This window comes from Panthera leo, chromosome A2 (genome assembly GCF_018350215.1).
Source record: "Panthera leo isolate Ple1 chromosome A2, P.leo_Ple1_pat1.1, whole genome shotgun sequence".
Classification (NCBI taxonomy): domain Eukaryota; kingdom Metazoa; phylum Chordata; class Mammalia; order Carnivora; family Felidae; genus Panthera; species Panthera leo.
The window spans coordinates 15,805,592-15,824,881 of record NC_056680.1 but is presented as its reverse complement, the minus strand read 5'-3'; the positions used below and the strand labels follow the sequence as shown (position 1 = coordinate 15,824,881).

Sequence of the window (19,290 nt, the reverse complement as noted above, 5' to 3'; positions counted from 1 at the left end):
ACCCCTCTGTGTGGCTGAAGCAGATGTCCCTCCCCTCACTCTTCGGCGGCCGAGCCTCCTGGGGAGGGGAGGGGGGGACACCTGCAGGGCACACTGTCAGTCACACGGTGAGGACGAGAATGTGTAATCGCACAGGGGAAGGAGTGAAAAGTGAAAAATAAGACAATCTAAGGTTTATCATTATTATTATTGTGGTTAGAACACTTCACACGCCTTCTACCCCCCCTGCCAGATTTTTAAGTGTATCATACATCATTCTATCTACAGGGAGAATGTTGGAAAGCAGATGTTTGGAATTTGACACCTTGTATAACTGAAATTTGGGACACTTTGGTAGACGTATAGAGAAAATGCGTCATATACATGCAGTAGAATATTCCTCAACCTTACAGAGAAGGATGTCCTGCCTTGTGCGGCAACATGGGTGAACCTTGGGGACGTTATGCTGGGTGAAAGAAGCCAGTCGTAGGAGGATGAATGTTCCACGATTCTCCTTCTACGGGGTGTCTAAAATGGTCGGAATCGTGGATGGGGTGGTTGCTAGAGGCTGGGGAGAGGAGAAAATGGGGGGTCGCTAATCAGATTTTTAAAAAAATTTTTTTAAATGTTTATTTATTTTTGAGAGAGAGAGAGAGAAAGAGAGTGAGCAGGGGAGGGGCAGAGAGAGAGAGGGAGACACAGAATCAGAAGCAGGCTCCAGGCTCCGTGCTGTCAGCCCAGAGACCTATGGGGGGGGGGGGGGGCAAACACGAATCTTGAAATCATGACCTGAGTCAAATTCAGACACTTAGCCAACTGAGCCAACCAGACGCCCCCCCCCCAGATATATATATATTTTTAAAAAACAATATAGTGCGAGCATTGATTCATTTTCCAAATCATAGCTTTAAAAACCCCAATATTTCCATCTCATCACCAAAACAAAATTTCATGCATTCATTCAGATGATACAAATACCTGAAGGCGAAGCAGGCACTCCCCTCTCCAAACACACGCGCTTCCTTCCGGAGCCTTCTCTGGCTGTGAAGCAGGCAAGTAGAAACAGAGCAACTTCCAGCTCCCGGGTTGCCAGGTTCCAGAAGCCCCGTGTTTCCTGCTTGCACCAGATCCGAAATGCACTGGGTACCTGCATGGCTATTTTTCACTTGGCTCCGCCGAGATAAAAGTCTTTGCTTCCTTAAGTGACCCAACGCCCCTCCTTTACAAATTGGGTTTCAACGTTCGATTAGGGCTCCGTGCGATATAGGAGCTCCCAATCCAAACCGGACAGTCTGAGCCTCAATAAGGATACCTACAAAGCACCGAAGCATCCAAACAGCATCAAACCCCTGACGTCCTGGGCTGCGCGAGGACACAAAAGAGATGTGTGGCAGTGAGTCCGGGAGAATAAAGACACAGCTGGGAAGGCAGTTGTGGAGTAGGTGCTGTGATCCCCATGATACTAGTTAGACACCAATCACTAGGCAGCCCGTGGATCACAGACCCGACTCCCCGATCGACACTATTTATGCTGCACTGGTAGTGTTCCCAGCAGCCCGCGCTCCGACATTTTAAGCTCAAAGCCAGATTTCGGTGACTAATACGGTATTTTCAGACTTGACCTAAGAGCAACTCTTCAAATGACGCTTTGCCCCATTTACAAGTTGTAGTTTTAGGTTTACTTCTATTTTTACTCGAGGGTGATGATGACGACGATGAGTTTTATTTATTTTTTTTACGTATCTGAACTCTACGCCTGTATCCAAAAATGAGGCGCTGGAAGGTAGTTTGCAAAAACGCTTTTCCCCAGCCCTTCTAGAGTCTTCCACCCTGCCTGGTGGGTTAGACCCTGACGTTCACAGGCCGCCTGTGACGTCCAAGGCAGGGCCTCTGCCACGTCTGCCAGGCCCCTTCTCTGTCCCGGCGACACACCCCGGGGCCCACACCTGTCGCTCCCTATCTCGCGGGCCCACTGAGGAGTTCTGGGTGCACCGTTTTCTACTCCCCACGGCTAACTCTCCTGGGGGCCGGGCAATCCTCTGGGCACCAGTGATGCGATGAGGCCTAGGGGAGGGCGGCAGAAGGGGCTAGGGCAGCAGGAAGCAGGGACAGGCAGCAAGATCCAAAGACATGAGGCCTCTATGGGTTCTGATGCCTCTTTCCTGGCCTTCCTGCTCTCCGATTCTGGAAAACACTGCTGGGGCAGTGGCCTCACACACCCTCCTGAGCTCCTGATGCAGGAACTAAGCCTTCACTCCTTCCTATCATCACTACCTGCTCCCCCCTCCCCCACCGCCCGCCTTTCCCTGGTTACGACCCGACGAGGGCTCTTATTTTTTCATCTCATTATAGATTACGTGTATTTTATTAACCAAGAACGTTCTTACATTTTTACATCGGGGGAGGTGGCACGTGAGACGCGTGTGAACAACGGGGCATGGGGTTTGCTAGATTTCAGGTGTAGGGTGCGTGGTTATCGCAGATAAATCACAAGGAAGCAAAAATGTGTCCCGTGCTTGCACCGGAGAGGATGATTGGACCCAAAGTAAGCTCTCCGAGAGTTGTTATGGTTCCCAGGCTCTGGGACCCGGGGGTGGGGGTGGGGGGGCTTCCAGGCGGGGCTGGGGACAGTGCTGCTGAAACCTTCCTCCTCACCCAGGCTCAGCCATGCCCGCAGCTCCCTCCTCCTGGCACGGCCGGGACCCCACACGCCATCCCCCTGTGCCTGCTCAGCCCCCTCCCTGCCTCCAGCTGGGCCCCTGACCAGAGAGAGAGCACTGCGGGGCGAGTGAGGCGCAGGTGAAGGCTGGGAGAGGGGCATAGGCATTCTCCAGATGTGGCGTTTCCCAGGAACTGGGGAGGAGCTCTTTGGAGAGTCACGGTCTGCACCCGCAGTTGTTCTGGAACATTCCATGAGCGCCCGTTGGCCGCACAGGGAGGGACGAAGTCTGTCTTGGTGCGTCTGATCCTGAGCTTCCCGTGGGCACTTGCCTGAGAGGCTCACGGGCCTCCCTTCTCCAATGGACCCCCGAAGCCTTTTATCACATGCAGTTTTCCGTCCCCCCCCCCACCCTTGACGGTCGGAGGCAAACTGTTACTCGTTTACAAGCCCGCGGACACCTCCTGCTCGCCTGTGGAAGGCGTGTATGTGGAACTCACTCGATCCGCGGTCTCCCCGTAGAAGACCGGGCACTGTTTGCAGAGATGCTTGGCGATGTGCTTTCGGAAGAACAGGGACAGATGCCTTCTGAACTTCTCCCCGACGAAGGCGTAGATGATGGGGTTGATGCAACAGTGGGTCATTCCCAGGGTCTCCGTCACCTGCATGGCTTGGTCCAGCTGACTGGTGCTCTGGCAGTCACTCACGTTAAAGGATTCCGGGAAGGTGCTCAGCAGGAGGACGATGTTGTTGGGGGCCCAGAAGAGAAAGTAAACGATCATGATCACGAAAATGAGCTTCACGGCCCTGTGCTTCTTCTTCTCGTTCCGACACCGGAACAGGGTCCTGAGGATGGCGGAGTAGCAGATGATCATGACGAGCAGGGGCAGGACCAGGCCCAAGACGCTCCTCGTGACCGCGTGGAAAGTCTTCCATCCTGGTGAGAAAGAAGGGCGGCAGGAGTAAAAAGAGTCTTCCCACTGCAATTTGTTAAAGACGCACCCCGGCAGAGAGGCGACCACGGCCGCCGCCCAGGTGACCGCGCTTGTCACCGCCCCAAAGGTGACCGTCCTGGCCTTTAAAGCGAACACAGCGTGGACGATAGCCAGGTACCTATCGACGGTCAGGAGGATGATGAAGAAGTTTCCGCCAAAGTAACCGACGTGATAGAGCCCGGTGACCGTCTTACACATCACATCCCCGAAGACCCACCCGTTGGCGGCATAGTGGGCCCAGAAGGGGAGGGTGAAAAGGAAGAGCAGGTCGGAGATGGCCAGGTTGAGCAGGTAGACGTCAGTCATGCCCCTCAGCTTTTTGCAGTTGATCAGGATGAGGACGACCAGTAGGTTGCCCACGAAGCCGGAAATGAACACGAGTGAGTAGAGCGGAGGCAGGAGCCGGACCGCGTTCTGCCTCACGTCGGTTTTCTGGCACGGTGCGCTGTAATCATAGTCGTAATTGGTGGTGGGCTCCTCGTTGCCCCCCTGGTTGCTGGTGGTGAACAGAGACTGGGGTGTGGACAGCATGGGGTAGCTGAACAGGGCAAGCGTGTCGTTGTCGCCCATCTTCCTCCGCCCTGTAATCAGAGGACGAAATGATCACACACCGCGTATCGGCCGCCGTCCCCGATATTAAAAATGTCCCCGCTCCCCTTCAGCCCCGGGCCCAGCGTTCGCCTTCCTTGCACGGCCATCTCCTTGAAAGCTCGCACGCGCCCGTCGATCACTTCCCTTTACTCCTTCCAGCAGATACCGCTTGTCGACCCTCCGGCCGTTTCTCAACACCCCGGGCCTTCCCAGAAAGCCCGACTCTTATTACAAAGTTCCCCTCGCTGCATACTTGCTTTTTTTCCTACCTCCTCTGCCGGGCCGCGCAGGCCCGTGACCCACTCCTGGATGGCACTGTGGAAGGGGACCCTGCCAGGGGTCCCTGGTAATGCTCTCCTCTGACGGGAGAGAAGCAGCAGAAGCCCTGGCCCCCCTGGCCCCTTCTGCCTCTGCAGCTTGTCTTGTGAGGGCCTGGTGCTTGGGACCCTGAACAAAAGACTCAGAGGATGGAGCAAAACGAGGCAGAATCCCAGCATCACCAAGTCGTAAGCCCTGGCCTTGAACAGCCCATCCTCTGAAAAAAATAAATAAAGCCTTGTTTGTAAGCTACGGTGCGTTCCATGTTATGTGGCTGGAAAGCCGAGAGCTTTCTCGCTGACACCCCTGTCCACCCTCTGCCTCCGTCACCCTGCCAAAGCTTCTCCTGCAAGATTGCAGTGACAATCCCACTGCTCAATGCCTGGCTCTCCTTCAGCTTTATCCTCGTTGAGCATCGGACCCGTCTGTTAGGTTCTTCCATTTAAAACTCATTTTGGGGGCTCCTGGGGGGCTCAGCCGGTTGAGCATCTTACTGTTGACTTCAGCTCAGGTCGTGATCTCGGTTTGTGAGGTCGAGCCCCGCCTCGAGCTCTGTGCTGATGGCACAGAGCCTGCTTGGGATTCTCTCTCTCTCTCTCTCTCTCTCCCTGCCCCTCCCTCCCTCTCTCAAAATTACTAAACATTTGGGAAAAAAACACAAACTCGCCTGGCTTCCGGGAGGTTAGTGCCTGTCTCGCACCTTCTTATTCATTTTCTTCTTTGGTGTCTCCTTCCCCCGTCTACACTGCGAGAATCCCCGGGCACGATCCTTGGCTGCCGCCTCGTTACCCATTCTCTTTATTCTCACCCCAAAGTTCTTGCTGACTCGTGTGGTGTAATTACAAGGTTTTAGGCCCCCCGAATGCCAATGCGCTGGCTTCTGGTCTCAACTTTCAACCCCTACCTCTCAGAGTTGAGTTTCCTACTGCCTCCTGCATGTAAGAACTCACTCATTTGACCAGCATTTATTGAGCACCTACTGTGAGCCATGCTGCATTCTAGGTAGTGGAGATACAGCAGTGAGCAAAGTGGGCATCACACAGGTACCTCACATTCAACCCACCCCGAACCCAACACCCCCGGAAGCGTCCTTCAGCTGGTGGGCTCCTTATCTTGGCTACTATCCTTGACTGTCCAGGAAGCGGGAGTGGGCATTGTCCCGGGTCCCTCGTCTTCAGAAGCCTGGGAGCAGGCCTCAGGAACCAACAGACCCAGGTTCAAATCCTGCCTCCAACGACTTACGAGTTGTGGTATTTGGGGCTAACTACTTCCTCAATTCGCAGTTTCTTAATGTATAAAACGCTAGCTCTGCTGAGTGGCCGCAGAGGTGAGCGAAGAGGAGGACCGAGCGCAGCGCCCGGAGCAGGGACGGGCTCTGTGCGACCTCTGTCGCGTCTAGTGACCTTCACCTCGTAAACACCGCCGGGTCTGGCCCCCCTGCCAGCCCCTACCGCCTGGCCTCGGACGCTGCTCGCCTCATCGTTGCCGTCGTCTCGCCTTGCACGCGGCTTGCTCCTGACCACGCTCCGTTTCCACCTGTCTTGCCCAGCACCGCGCTGGGAGATCGGGCGCTCCTCTGCTGAAAACCGCCAGCAGCCCCACGATTTGTATGTGGCGGGACCTCAAAGGCAATGTCCTAGCCTAGAGTCGTGAACTCCCAGCCATCCGCCAGCTGCTCCGATTCCCCTTCTCTGTGAAGCCAAACCCGCCTCCCCTCTCAATCACTCGAGAGCGTCTCATAAAACCGTGCTTGCCTCTCGACAGGCCCTTATCACACCATCTTCCATCGTGTGCTCCCTGAGGTCCAGCTCATGTTCCTGTCCCCAGCTCTTAGGGTAGCCTCTGGCTACAGGAGGCAGCGTGAAAGTCTTTATACTGAGTCTGACATCTAACATCAATAGTCTCAAGAAAGTCGATTCTTTTTCCTGGTAGTGGCTGGGAATTGGTTTTTCTCTTTGTGCACGCCCTTATTCTTCAGTTTCTCTTGTGATCGATACTTCTCCTAGGTTTTGCATTTCACCAAGCCAGATTCTTGGAAATCTGCAGCAACTAAATAAAACCTTTAATCCAGCTTGGGAAGAAAAACAACGTATCCACCACAAGGAGGACACCTGGGATCGTTAAACTGAGGGCTCCTGGAGCTCCAGGTGCTGTGCTACGTGCTTTGCCCGCGTTAATTAATTTACTCTTGGCAATAATTTTGTGAGCACGTGTTCACACATCTTTACAGTGCAGAAATTCGAAATTTGGGCACGGATGAGTTAAACGACTTCCCCAGATTCACAGGACAAGTGATAGCTGAACTGGATGTTGAACGCGGGGCTCTTCAGTTACAAAAAGACCCCAGGAGCTTCTATTCCCAGGCTGGGAGCGCAGAGACGGATGCAGAACCGGTAACAATTTTCTAGGTATCCTTGCATGCCTTGAATAGAACTTCTATGGCATTTGGATTTAAAGCCCACACACTCACCCACACGAGCATGCCCCACTCATGCGCGTACGCATGCACACACACACACACACACACACACACACACACACTTTACTAGAAAATAAACACCATGAGGGCTTAGGGATTCGCCTTGCAAAGACAGATCTTGGTGCCCCAGAGCCTGAGCTGGCACCCAGAGGCTGCTGAAGAAATACCATTTCGGTAAATGAATGACAGAAAACTAGCAGGCTGCAAGCTACCGAGAAACGCGATGCCCCACTGTGGACTAGCCTCCCAGGTAATGCAGCGGGAGACTTGATAGGGGGGTCCTTGCACACAGCCCCTTAACTGCAACACACCCTCTGGGCTATTCTGTAACCAACCACAGGGTTAGCCTCCTCATCTGGGTAGGAAAGTGTGCAGTAGACCCATGGTTCTCAAAGGCTGGGCTTCAGCAGCACACAGGAAATCTGTAGTCAGAAATGCACAACCCAGACCCTCTGGTGGTTCAGAACGGGGGTTGGTGGGGGGAGAGGATGGAGCGCGAGGAAGTCGGTTGCTCTGACCGCTTCCACCTTGCCTCCCCTCCGCTTTGTTTACCTGCACTGGCTTCTCAACTACCAGCCGCCTCTTCCCACACTGCTTCTCCCCAGTCACTCCAACACACCTAGCTCCTAGCACAGCAGACACTTAGCAAGGTGCCGCTTTCAAGTGGCAAGACACATCCTGAATCAGTAAAAAGCCGCCTCTCAGAAAAAGAGGTTCCTCACTTCAGCCTCCGTGGCTGTCCTGAATTGAGGCAAGGGGCCCATTGTGGTTCAGGGCCTGGACCATCACATATATGGAATATGGGGGCGGGTAGTATTTGGGATAGAAAGTTCCAGTTCTTTCAAGCCCTTGGAGGCTGGGGAGGGCAGAGTGAGGGGCAGTAGCCTGAGCATCCTTACTCTCCTGTCTTCTTCAGCGTGCTGTCCTCTCACCTGAGCCCCGTTTGGGGGGGGGGGGTCTCAGCCTACTCTGAACTTGTTCACTGCTATCAGAGCCTCTCCAATGATCCTGGTGCATACACCACCCTCCACCCTTTCCTCCATGAAGACGATCCCCCAGGAGCCTGGGCTATGCAGCCCTCAGGGTGCTCCCATCCCTACATCTCCAGCATCGGGATGCTTTCAGCCTGTGACTCATAAAATAATGGAAAAAAAAAAAAAAGCACCCACAACTCACCAGTGGATGGCTTCTCCCAAGTGGCCCTGGAGCGTCAGGCTTCCCAGCAACTGAACCAAAGAGAGCTGGAGGTAGAAACTTGGTGTGCAGAAGAAGGAAATAATGTTTCCTGCAAAAAAGAAGGCGGAGATACACGGGCAAGTAAGGTTAAAAATTTTAAGAAAAAAAAAACAAAACCCACACACAACAGTGATACAGTTCTTCTTTTCCAGCCAGGAACTCTATACCCTAGGTTGAGGACTTCAGAGTAATATTAATTTTGAAATCTTACTTATGCAACCTTGAGTATGAGTCAAGCACGCCCTGTACATCTGCTCCTGTGTCTAACGACTCTGGGGTTATCTTGTGGGTCTCTCTATCTGGAAATCTTCCTCCTCTCTTCTGCCGGTGATAATTTGCATGAAATGAGCACAACAGAACTTCATTCTTCCGAGGATAAATGCCAACAGGGGGGCTGTGGGTGATGGTGGAGACAATATAAAGAGTTTCGTGTGACCATCCACAATGGATTTGGGATCAGATTGGAAATTTTATCTAGGTACAGATTTTTAATGAAAAGGGAATGCAAAATTGTCTCTTGTATTAGAGATGTCCTTAGCAAGAAGGGCCTCAATTAGTGTAGGTTCCACTCTCCAGAAAGAAGTTTTTATAAAAGAAAACACCACTGAGAGTCTGGGAAGAGAGTAGCATGGAAAGCACTAGAAATCTCTCTCCCTATCCAGGCAACAATTGTACCGACAGAATCTGTCTGACCTAACTATTCCAGAACTCTGGAGTCTACTGAAGGCCCTGCAATGGTCAGGGGAAGGCTTGGATGATCAATTGCAGTTAACTTTGGTCATTTTTAGCTCTTGGCACAGTAGCAGCTATCCGTGCCCCACCCACTCCCCTTGGCACATATGCATAAAGATGTAATTCTGTGACACTAGCCACCAAATGGGGTGAGGACAGAGCCGTAAAAGAGCGGGGTTTTGTGTGTTGTTGATGTCGAACTGGTATAAATTTAAACTAGAATGAGGGCACCTGGGTGGCTCAGTCGGTTAAGCGTCCGACTTCGGCTCAGGTCATGATCTCGCGGTTCGTGAGTTCAAGCCCTGCGTCGGGCTCTGTGCTGACAGTTCAGAGCCTGGAGCCTGCTTCGGATTCTGTGTCTCCCTCTCTCTCTGCCCCTCCCCTGCTCATGCTCTGTCTCTCTTTGTCTCTCAATAATAAATAAATGTTAAAAAAAATTTTAAACTAGAATGTTATAACCTTGGGATATTATATGTGATCTCTGTGGTAACCACAAAGAAAATAGCTTTAGAACATACATGAAAAGAAATACAAGGGAATTTAAATATTTTGCTACAAAGAAATCAACCAAATACAAAATAAGACAGTAGGGTAGGAAAAAAGGGACAAAAAAAACTGTAAGTGTGCACATAGGAAAAAATGCCAAAATGACAGAACTAAGTCCTTCCTTATCAGTAATTACTTTAAATGTAAATGGATTAAATTCTCCAATCAAAAGATAGAGAGATGGTAGAACGAATAACAAAACAAAACAAAACCTGATCTAACTATATGTTGTCAACATGAGACTCGTTTTTGGTCTAAACACACAAATATATTGAAAGTGAAAGGATGGAGAAAAATATTAACTAAAAGATATTAAACAAAAGAGAGCAGGGATGACTATACCAATGTCAGACAAAATAGCTTTTATTTATTATAATAATAATAATTATTATCATTATTATTATTATTTTAAGCAGGCTTCACACTCAGCACAGAGCCCAACGTGGGACTCAAACTCACGACCCTGAGATCAAGACCTGAGATGAGATCAAGAGTCAGACCCTTAACCGAGCCACCCAGGAGGCCCTGACAAAATAGACTTTACATCAAAAAAAGCTTACAGAAGATAAAGACAGATGTTGTATATTACAGGGTTCAGTACAGTCAGAAGACATAACAATTATGAGTATCTATACCTAATGACAGGTCATCAAAATATATGAAGCAAAAACTGACAGGACTGAAGGGAGAAAAAGATAGTTGCACAATAATAGTTGGAGATTTCAATACCCTGTTCTTGATAATGAATAGAACAGCCAGATGGAAGATAAGTAAGAAAGCACAGGACTTGAACACACAATAAGCCGACTGGATCTAACAGACAGACATACATGGAGTACTCTATCCAAGAATAATAGCATTATGTATTCTTCTCAAAGGCACTTGGGACATTTTTTTCAGGAGAAGCTGTATTGAAACTAGACAGAGAACTTGTAAAACTCAACAACTAAACAGCAACTCAATTCAAAACTGGGCAAAGGACTTGAATAGACATTTCTTCAAAGAAGATATACCAATGGCCAGGAAGCACGTGCTATGCTCAATACCACTGATCATCAGGGAAATAGAAATCAAAGCTACAATGAGACACCACTTCACAGCCATCAGGATGGCCACTATCCAAACAACAGAAAATAACAAGTGTTGGGGAGGGTGTGGACAGACAGAAACCTTTGCTTACTATTATGGGGATGTAAAAATGGTACCGCTGTTGTAGGAAACGGTGTGGTGGTTCCCCCAAAATGTAAAAGTAGAATTACTATGTGATCTGACAATTCCACTTCTGGTTATGTACTCAAAAGAACTGAAAGCAGGGTCTTGAAGAGATATTTATATGCCCATGTTGATAGACATATTATTCACGAGAGCTTCAACGTGGATGAATGGACGAGCAAAATGCGGCATACGCATACTATGGCATATTATTCGGTCTTCAAAAAGAAGAAAATCCTGACATAGCCTACACCACGGAAGAACCTTGAAGACATTATGCCGAGTGAAATAAGCCAGTCACAAAAAAGACCAGGTGAGTCCACTTACATGAGACATGAGATACTTAGTCAAAACCGTCGAGACAGAGAGTAGGACGGTGGGTGCCAGGGGCTTGGGTGAGGGATGAATGGGGAGCTCATGTTTCATGGGTACAGAGTTTTGGTTTTACGAAATGAAACGAGTTCTGGGGATGGTTGATGGTGACGGCTGCACAACGTCACAAGCGTGTTTAACGCCACTGAACTATACACTCAATAGCGGTTAAAATCGTAAGAGTTTATGTGACGCAAACATAAGGTGTTACATTTGTTTTGTCACAATAACAAAAGAAAAGACAAAGAGACATCGTAAGAGTTTATGTGACGCAAACATAAGGTGTTATGTTTGTTTTGTCACAATAAAAAAAGAAAAGACAAAGAGACATCGTAAGAGTTGATGTGACGCAAACATAATGTGTTACGTTTGTTTTGTCACAATAAAAAAAGAAAAGACAAAGACAGGGCGAATTCTGCGATTTAGGCAATTGTGCTGAGGAATATTCCTCAGGTCCCAGAGGGAACATTGGGTCACCTGAGTTGGCTCCACACACTTTCTGGAATTCAGCAGATCTGAGGTCAGGATCTTACGCTGGTGCCTTGGCGAATCTCTAAGCTTTGACTTCTCCAACTATAAACTAGGAATAACAAGGCCTCTGGGGTCGGTGGGGCTTCAATGGATACAAAGCAACTAGTATAGTGTCTGGTATGAAGTAGGCACTCAACAGAATAGTGGCTAACGACAACAATAAAACACTCCGTGAAATCTGGGGGGCCCTTCCGGATTTCCATTTGTTGTAACCATGTATCCTGCATACGACCTGGTTTTTGTGCGAAGAAAGAAGGGCCTCAGGTCTTTCCTTAGAAGACAGCTCCTGGCTTGGTCAGGAACATGAAAAGTTCTCCACTTGGTCCCTAATGTGGTCTCTGAGCGGGGGTCAGAAGGGTCTTTCTGAGATTTCAATGGTAAAACAGATCGTACTCATCCGGTGATGCTGGGTCTGTGCCCACTTTATGGAATGCCCTCACTGGGGCCTCTTGCTGCTGGTTCCTTTGAGTCAGTCTGCGATGGGGAAGGTCAAGACCCCAGAATTTTGCCCTTGTTGATTTCTGACTTCGCACTAGACATCACCGACTCCAGCCTTGCTTTATAAATAGAGAGAGGCAGAGAGGTAGGGGGGTGGCAGAGCCAGAATCTGAATCTTTGTCTTATGTCTAGCACAGAGAACGGAAGGCACATTCAGACGACAATTTGAAGACACAGCGTAAGGCTGAGCGAACGTATGGAAGGGTGGGCAGTGTGAAGAGAACCAATAGGTGGCGAGAAGTCCAAAGACTAGTGGGAACTCTTACCCTATGCTTGAAGGGCCAAACGAATAAATATCGCCCAATCCCCGTTGCGAGTTGACAGCTGCTGCTAGAACTTCCACAGGGCAGAAGGAGAGCAGGAACAGAAGTCCTCTGACCTCCTGCCAGTGCCTGAACCCGACAAGAAGAGGGAGAAGCTGGAGTCCAGCTGACGTAGCCAACAGGTGTCAGCTTCCTGGTAAATCAGACTGGATCTGGGGGAGCATGGTTAATAATCACTCAGCTATTAAGTCAATTAAGTCAAACTTCTTTTTTTTTTTGTCACTAGGTTCTCACTTGGTCCATGCGGATAGTCAGAAAATTGGGAGTTGGGATAAGTACACCTTAGAATTCTTTATACACATGGAGAGAGTTAGAGCGATGATTTTCCAGCAGTTTGAGAGCCTCACGTCTACCCGTTGGCACTGGGTTCATGGGCTCTGAAATGCTCAGTGTGGAAGAGGGGGTATGGCCTTTTAAGCAGACTTGCAGGAAAGTGTGTCGCCAGCCTCTTGTCTCAAGGTGACCTGAGGCAGGGATGAGGGGACTCTTAGTTCTGCAAACCAATGAAATAAAAATAGGTCATGTTCCCTGAGTGAAGAAAGAAGAACCAGATCCACATCGGCCAAGGTTAAGATTCTTGTGGACTGTTCTCTGAAGGCCTGCACCTGAGTTAGGGATTAGACCATCGAAGCTGAACGTTAGATTTGTTCTAAGAACCTCTCTTCCCTTGCATGGATGGCAATATTCAGTTCAATGAAAACATGGGGAAAAGTGTGGCTGGATCAGTTGACACCCTTAGGAGATAAATTCTTGCCCTTTTTTCAACACAGATGTTTTGGTTGATTGTGGTTTCTACGGTTTGCATGCTTCCTGTGACCTACTAAAATAGATCAGTGAGTTCTAGGATTTTACATGTTCAGTATGGGTTAAAAACAGTGATCTCGACCAATGTGATACCCATGGAAAAAGCACCGTTATACATTCCTACATGCTCTGCTCATATTTCTAGGGTAAAAATAGCACAAATGATTTCCACTGCTTTTGACTCAAGTCACAAAGTAACATGACAGCAAGAAAGCCTGGAAACTGCAAATGGCTTTTGGAAAGCCACAGTGTCAGGTAAGAGAAGCCAGGCACGAATGTTTCCCTCCTCCTTTTCCAAGTTCACCACCATTTCCAAGTGAACCAAGAATAGACAAGGGTATGTGATGAAAAGAAAGAAAGAGAGAAAGAAGGAAAGAAAGAGGGAAAGAGAAAGAAAGAAAGAAAGAAAGAAAGAAAGAAAGAAAGGAAGGAAGGAAGAAAGAAAAAGAAAAAGAAAGAAAGACATCATAAAAAAGTGTAAAGGTAGCAGATTGGATGTTTTCCATACCTTAAGGCCAAATAAACTTTGGAAAATAGAAGTGAAGTCAAAATCTTTAGTACATCCAGCTGCTGAAAAGCCCTCTCAAGTGACTTAAGAGGATGTCATTTGAACCTGAGGTAGGGAGGAAGGGAGATAATCTTGTATTCTACAGCCCAGTGTTTTAAACTACTCTGCGACTAGACTCAGATCTTGGTCTCGGAGGTGGCCTGCTCTGGGGAGAAAGCTATGGCTGAGGATGGGTCAGGACACAGTACTTGGAAGGCATTTTTAGAGACCCCAGGACATTGCAACAGTGTGGGATGGGTGCTCGTTCTGGGAAACCAGAAGCTAGAATTCACTGTCGCCGCCATCACCTGCCCTCCCCCCAAGGCGTGGTGAGTAAGAGGAGGATGGGTGAATACCTACAGGATGAGGTTTCATACATGGCAGTAGAAGCCATAACTACTCCTCTCCCACCTCTGACAGCTACCATTTGAGTGTGGTTTCTGAGGTGTCCCAGGGAGGGGCATGATGTTGTAGCCATCCGAAAACAGCTCACATAGTGCTCTTTGCAGGTGCTGGTGGCATGAGAAGAAACCCGCAAATCTGGATGTGGCAGAGATTCTGATTGGAGGACGTGACTGAGGCCTCCCTCTGGATGGGCAGTGGGTGATGGAAGATAGAAAGACCCTTCCCAAGTATGGCTAGTTGAAGATGTGCCCAACCGCTGCTGGCTTTATAAGAACCATAAATAACACTTGGTGGTGAGGAAAGAACAAGTGTGGAGAGGACAACTCATTTGTAATGCAGTGCAGGTATACATCCATATAAAGATATAGTATGTGTTATATATATAATATATTATATATCTATTTAAAGTAATGCATGCTTAAAGCAAATGTTAGTTCTTTGAAAAGATAACAAAGTTGACAAAACCCTAGCTGTACGAAGAAAAAAAGAAAACACATAAATAACTAAAATCAGATGAAAGTGGGGATATTACTTGTGAATTTATAGAAATAAAAAAGATGGTAAGAGAATATCATATACGATGTCTATTAAGTAACACGGACAAATGAAATGAAACGGAAAAATCCCTAGAAAAACATAAACTGCCAAAAACTGCCTCAAGAACAAATAGAAAATCTGAAAAGATCTGTATAAAATAAAGAGATTAAACCAGAAATCAAAAATCTCCCAACAGATAAATGCCCAGGACTGAGTGGCTTCATTGGTGAGTTTTACCAAACCTTTAAAGAAAAACTAACATCAGTCTTTCTCAAACTGTTCCTAAAAATAGAAAAAGGGGGATATTTCCTAATTCATTCTATGAAATCAGAATTGACGTGCTGGCAAAACCAGACAAAGACACCACAAGAAAACTGCAGACCAATATCCTTTTTGGATGTAGATGTGAATATATTTTTTCTTCACTCTGTTAATATCAGGTATGATATTGGTTGATTTTCCTATGTTGAATCACCCTTGCTTTCTTTGGATAAATTCTATATGGTCATGGAGTATAATTCTTTTAATGTGCCATTAGATTCAGCTTGCCAGTATTTTGCTGAGAGTTTTGCCTCTTTGCAAAAAAACAACCTTGGAGGATTCCAGCTTCCCGATTTCAAAATGTACTACAAAGCTACATTAACTGGCATAAGGATAGACCTATAGATCAGTGGAATGTAATTGAGAGCCCAGAAATAGACTCCTACGTCTATTGATTTTCAGCAAGGTTGCCAAGACCACCTACTGGAGAAAGAACATTCTCTTCAACAAATGGTGCTGAGACAACTGAATATCCACATGCGAGAGAATGGAGTTGGATCCCTTCCTCACATCATATATAAAAATGAACTCAAAGTGGATCAATGATGTAAATATAAGAGCCAAAACAATATAATTCTTAGACGAAAATATAGAAGTGAATCTTTATGACCTCTGATTTTGAACGAATTCTTAGATACGACACCAAGAACATGAGTGGCAACAACCAAATAGGTAAATTGGACTTCAACAATGATGAAGCATGCAGCCTTCCTGAGATTCTCTCTCTCTCTCTCTCTCTCTGTCTCTTTCTCTCTCTTTCTCTCCCTCTGTCCCTCTCCCCTGCTTGCTGATGACACACACTCTCTCTCTAAAAAAAAAAAAGTAGTATTTTAACTGACCTCAAAAATATGGAGGGTGAATAAGAGTTGACCAAAGAGATTTCATCATAATGGTGATATTGATGATGATGATGGCAATGGAAGACATTATTAAATGCTTATAGGCACTGTTCTAGTGCTCTCTGTCTAGTGGCCGCATTTAATCCTTATGACAACCCTCTGAGCTCAATGCTATTATTATACTCAATGTTCAGGAGAAAAACTGAGGCAATGAATTTAAGAATCTCTCCTTAAGTCAACTCAGCACTGGGATTCAAGTCCAAGCGGTGTGCCTCAACACCCCTGCTCTTTTTTTTTTAAGTTTATTTATTTATTGGGGCATCTGGGTGGCTCAGTCAATTAAGCACCCGACTTCAGCTCAGGTCATGATCTCACGATTCATGGGTTCGAGCCCTGAATCGGGGTCTGTGCTGACAGCTTCTTCAGATTCTGTCTCCCTCTCTCTCTGCTCCTCCCCCGCTCTCTCTCTGTCTCTCTCTCTCAAAAATAAACAAAAGTTTATTTATTTACTTTTTGAGAGAGAGAGAGAGAGCAGGGGAGGGACAGAGAGAGAGGGAGACAGAGAATCCCAAGCAGGCTCTGCACTGTCATTGCAGAGCCTGATGGGGGGCTTGAACTCACGAATGGTGAGATCATGAACTGAGCCGAAATCAAGAGTTGGACGCTTAACTGACTGAGCCACCCAGGTGCCCCTTAATACCCCTGCTGTTAACCACTGTGTGAAGACTCCAGGTAGAGGGACCTATACAAGTGAAGGCCAGGAAGCAGAAAACAGCCAGTTAAAAAAAATTACATGTTGCATTTTTGTTTTCAAAATGGAAAATTTAAATATACAGAAAAATTTTTTAGCTTATTTATTTATTTTTGAGAGAGACAGAGAGGGCAAGTAGGGGAAAGACACAGAGAGAGAGAGAGAGAGAGAATCCCAAGAGGCTCCGCACTGTCATCGCAGTGCCTGATATGGGGTTTGAACTCTCGAACCGTGAGATCATGACCTGAGCCGAGATCAAGAGTCAGATACTGAACCGACTGAGCCACCCAGGTGCCTCAAAATATACAGAAGTATTTTTTAAGATGACAGAGTGGCTGTGAACCTACTGCCCCACATTTCACAAATCTTATTTTGCTTTATTCTGTTCTGAAAAGGTAAAAATTTAGAGCTACAACTGAAATTACCTTGTATACCTGCCCCTAGTCCTCATTTGTCTTTCTCTCCCTTTCTCCTCTCGGTTAACAACACTGTTCTGAGTCGTGTGCATATCGTTCTCATGCATGATTTACTTCTTTTTACTATGGATACAAGGGTTGTTTTAAAGCTTAAGAAATACTGCTTGCATCATCTGCACCCTTATGATTTTTAAGATTTCTCTTACTAGTATAATTGCCTTTTGGGGGAAAATTAGTAAAAGTAGGAGCACTAGATCAAAGAATATGTCCCCGTAAATGTTTACGCATGAAAGAGAAGCCTAGTAATCAGACCGTGTTTGGAATGGTCCCAGCGCGGGGAAAGGTTATACAGGTGCACAACATAGTTACTGGACAGCTTATATGTCCTACGGGGCTCACCACACGTGCAGCTGCCATCTGTCACCGTACAACGCCGTGACAATATCATTGCCTACATTCCCTATGCTGTGCCTTTTCTTCCCTCGACTTACTCATGCCATGACCGGAAGCCTGCATCTCCCACTGCCCTGCCCTGCCCCCATCTTGCCCATCCCCCACCCCTCCCCGCTGGCAATTATCAGCTTGTTCTCTGTATTTATAGGTCTCTTTCTGCTTTTTGTTTGCTTATTCATTTGTGTGTTTTTTTCTTTAGCTTCCACATATAAGCGAAACCATATGGTATCTATCTTTCTCATCAGACTTGAATATATTTGCCTGTCTGATGGTTAGCAGCATTTGACTGTGGTTTTAATTTTTTTTTTTTAAGTTTTATTTTTCAAATTTGTGAGGGAGACAGAGACAGAGCCCGAGCAGGGGAGGGGCAGAGAGATGGAGACAGAATCAGAGGCGGGCTCCAGGCTCTGAGCTGTCAGCACAGAGCCCGACGGGGGCTCGAACTCAGGAGCCGTGAGATCATGACCTGAGCCACCCAGGGGGCCCCTTGACTGTGGTTTTAATTTGCATTGCCTGATTACTAATGAAGTTTGTTGGAGCTGTTTATAAATTCTGGACACTAATCTTTGTTTAAGAAATACTGTTGGCAAATATATTCTCACTGTGATTTATTTTAACTTTATTCCTGGATTTCTTTTGATGGACCCAATTTTTTTTTTTTTTGAGAGAGAGAGAGCGAATGCAAATGGGGGAGACAGTCAGAGGGAGAGAGAGAGGGAGAGAGAGAGAGAGAATCTTAATCTTAAGCACAACCCTGGGATCATGACCTGAGCCGAAATCAAGAGTCAGACGCTTAACCAACGAGCCACCCAGGCACCCCAGAAACTTTCCTTTTAATTCAACTTAGTAAAATATTTCTTGACGACTAGTGTTTTCTATATCTTATTTAAAGAATCCCTCTCTATCTTACAGTCATGAAGATTGTGTTCTAAACACATTAAATGTTTGCTTGTCGTACTTAGGCACCTGATTCATCTAGAATTTATTTTTGTGCGTAGAGTGAGGTAAGGGTCTATTTTTTTCTAAATGCTAACTAATTGTGTCATTATTGAGTAGTTTATCCTTTCCCTGATTTTTAACAGTTTTATTGAGATATTACGCACAAACCACAAAACTCACCAATCGAAAATGTAAAATTCACTTTTTTTTTTTTTTTTTTTTAGTATACTCACAGAGTTGTCCAGCTATCACCACAAGCTAATTTTAAAATATTTTCATCATCCCAAAAAGAAACCCTGGAGTCATTATCCATCACTCTCCATTATCTCTCCCACTCCCTGTCTCTTCACCCCGCCAGCACCAGGAAAACCCTCATCTACCTTCTGTCTGTGTTGATTTGTCTATTCTGGACACTTCACAGAAATGCAATCATACAATATATGGTCTTCCATGAGTGGCCTTCTTTCACTTGGCACAATTTTTCCACACTTCATCCATGTTGTAGCGTGTATCAGAACTTTACTCCTTTTATGGCCAAATCATATTTTATAGACATACCACATTTTATTTATCCACTCATTAGTTGATGGATATTTGGTTTGTTTCCATTTTGGGGCTATTATATTTATTCATTGCTACTATAATATTGCTAATGTTATAATTAATATAATGTCATATATTATTTGAACTACATTATATTTTATAATATCAGAGTATCATTAATATAACATTGTAGATTATATTGTTTATATTATACTCGCATAATGTTCTATTTGATGCACTAATATATTATTAATATATAATTAT

General features: G+C 46.6%; 1 protein-coding gene across 1 annotated transcript; it reads right to left on the bottom strand.

Annotated features, from left to right (window-relative positions):
- Positions 1–805: 805 nt before the first annotated feature.
- Positions 806–8,534, bottom strand: CCR2 (C-C motif chemokine receptor 2). The gene is made up of 3 exons (XM_042929103.1): positions 8,469–8,534; positions 8,198–8,306; positions 806–4,214 (listed from the first exon to the last, which is right to left on the bottom strand). The coding sequence occupies exon 3, from the start codon at positions 4,201–4,203 to the stop codon at positions 3,082–3,084; it is 1,122 nt and encodes a 373-aa protein (XP_042785037.1). The 5' UTR covers positions 4,204–4,214; positions 8,198–8,306; positions 8,469–8,534; the 3' UTR covers positions 806–3,081.
- Between the last annotated feature and the right edge of the window lie 10,756 nt (positions 8,535–19,290).

What these genes read in the sequence shown, in the direction of transcription:
- CCR2 (XM_042929103.1), bottom strand. Translation starts at nt 4,203, where the DNA reads ATGGGCGACAACGACACGCTTGCCCTGTTCAGCTACCCCATGCTGTCC.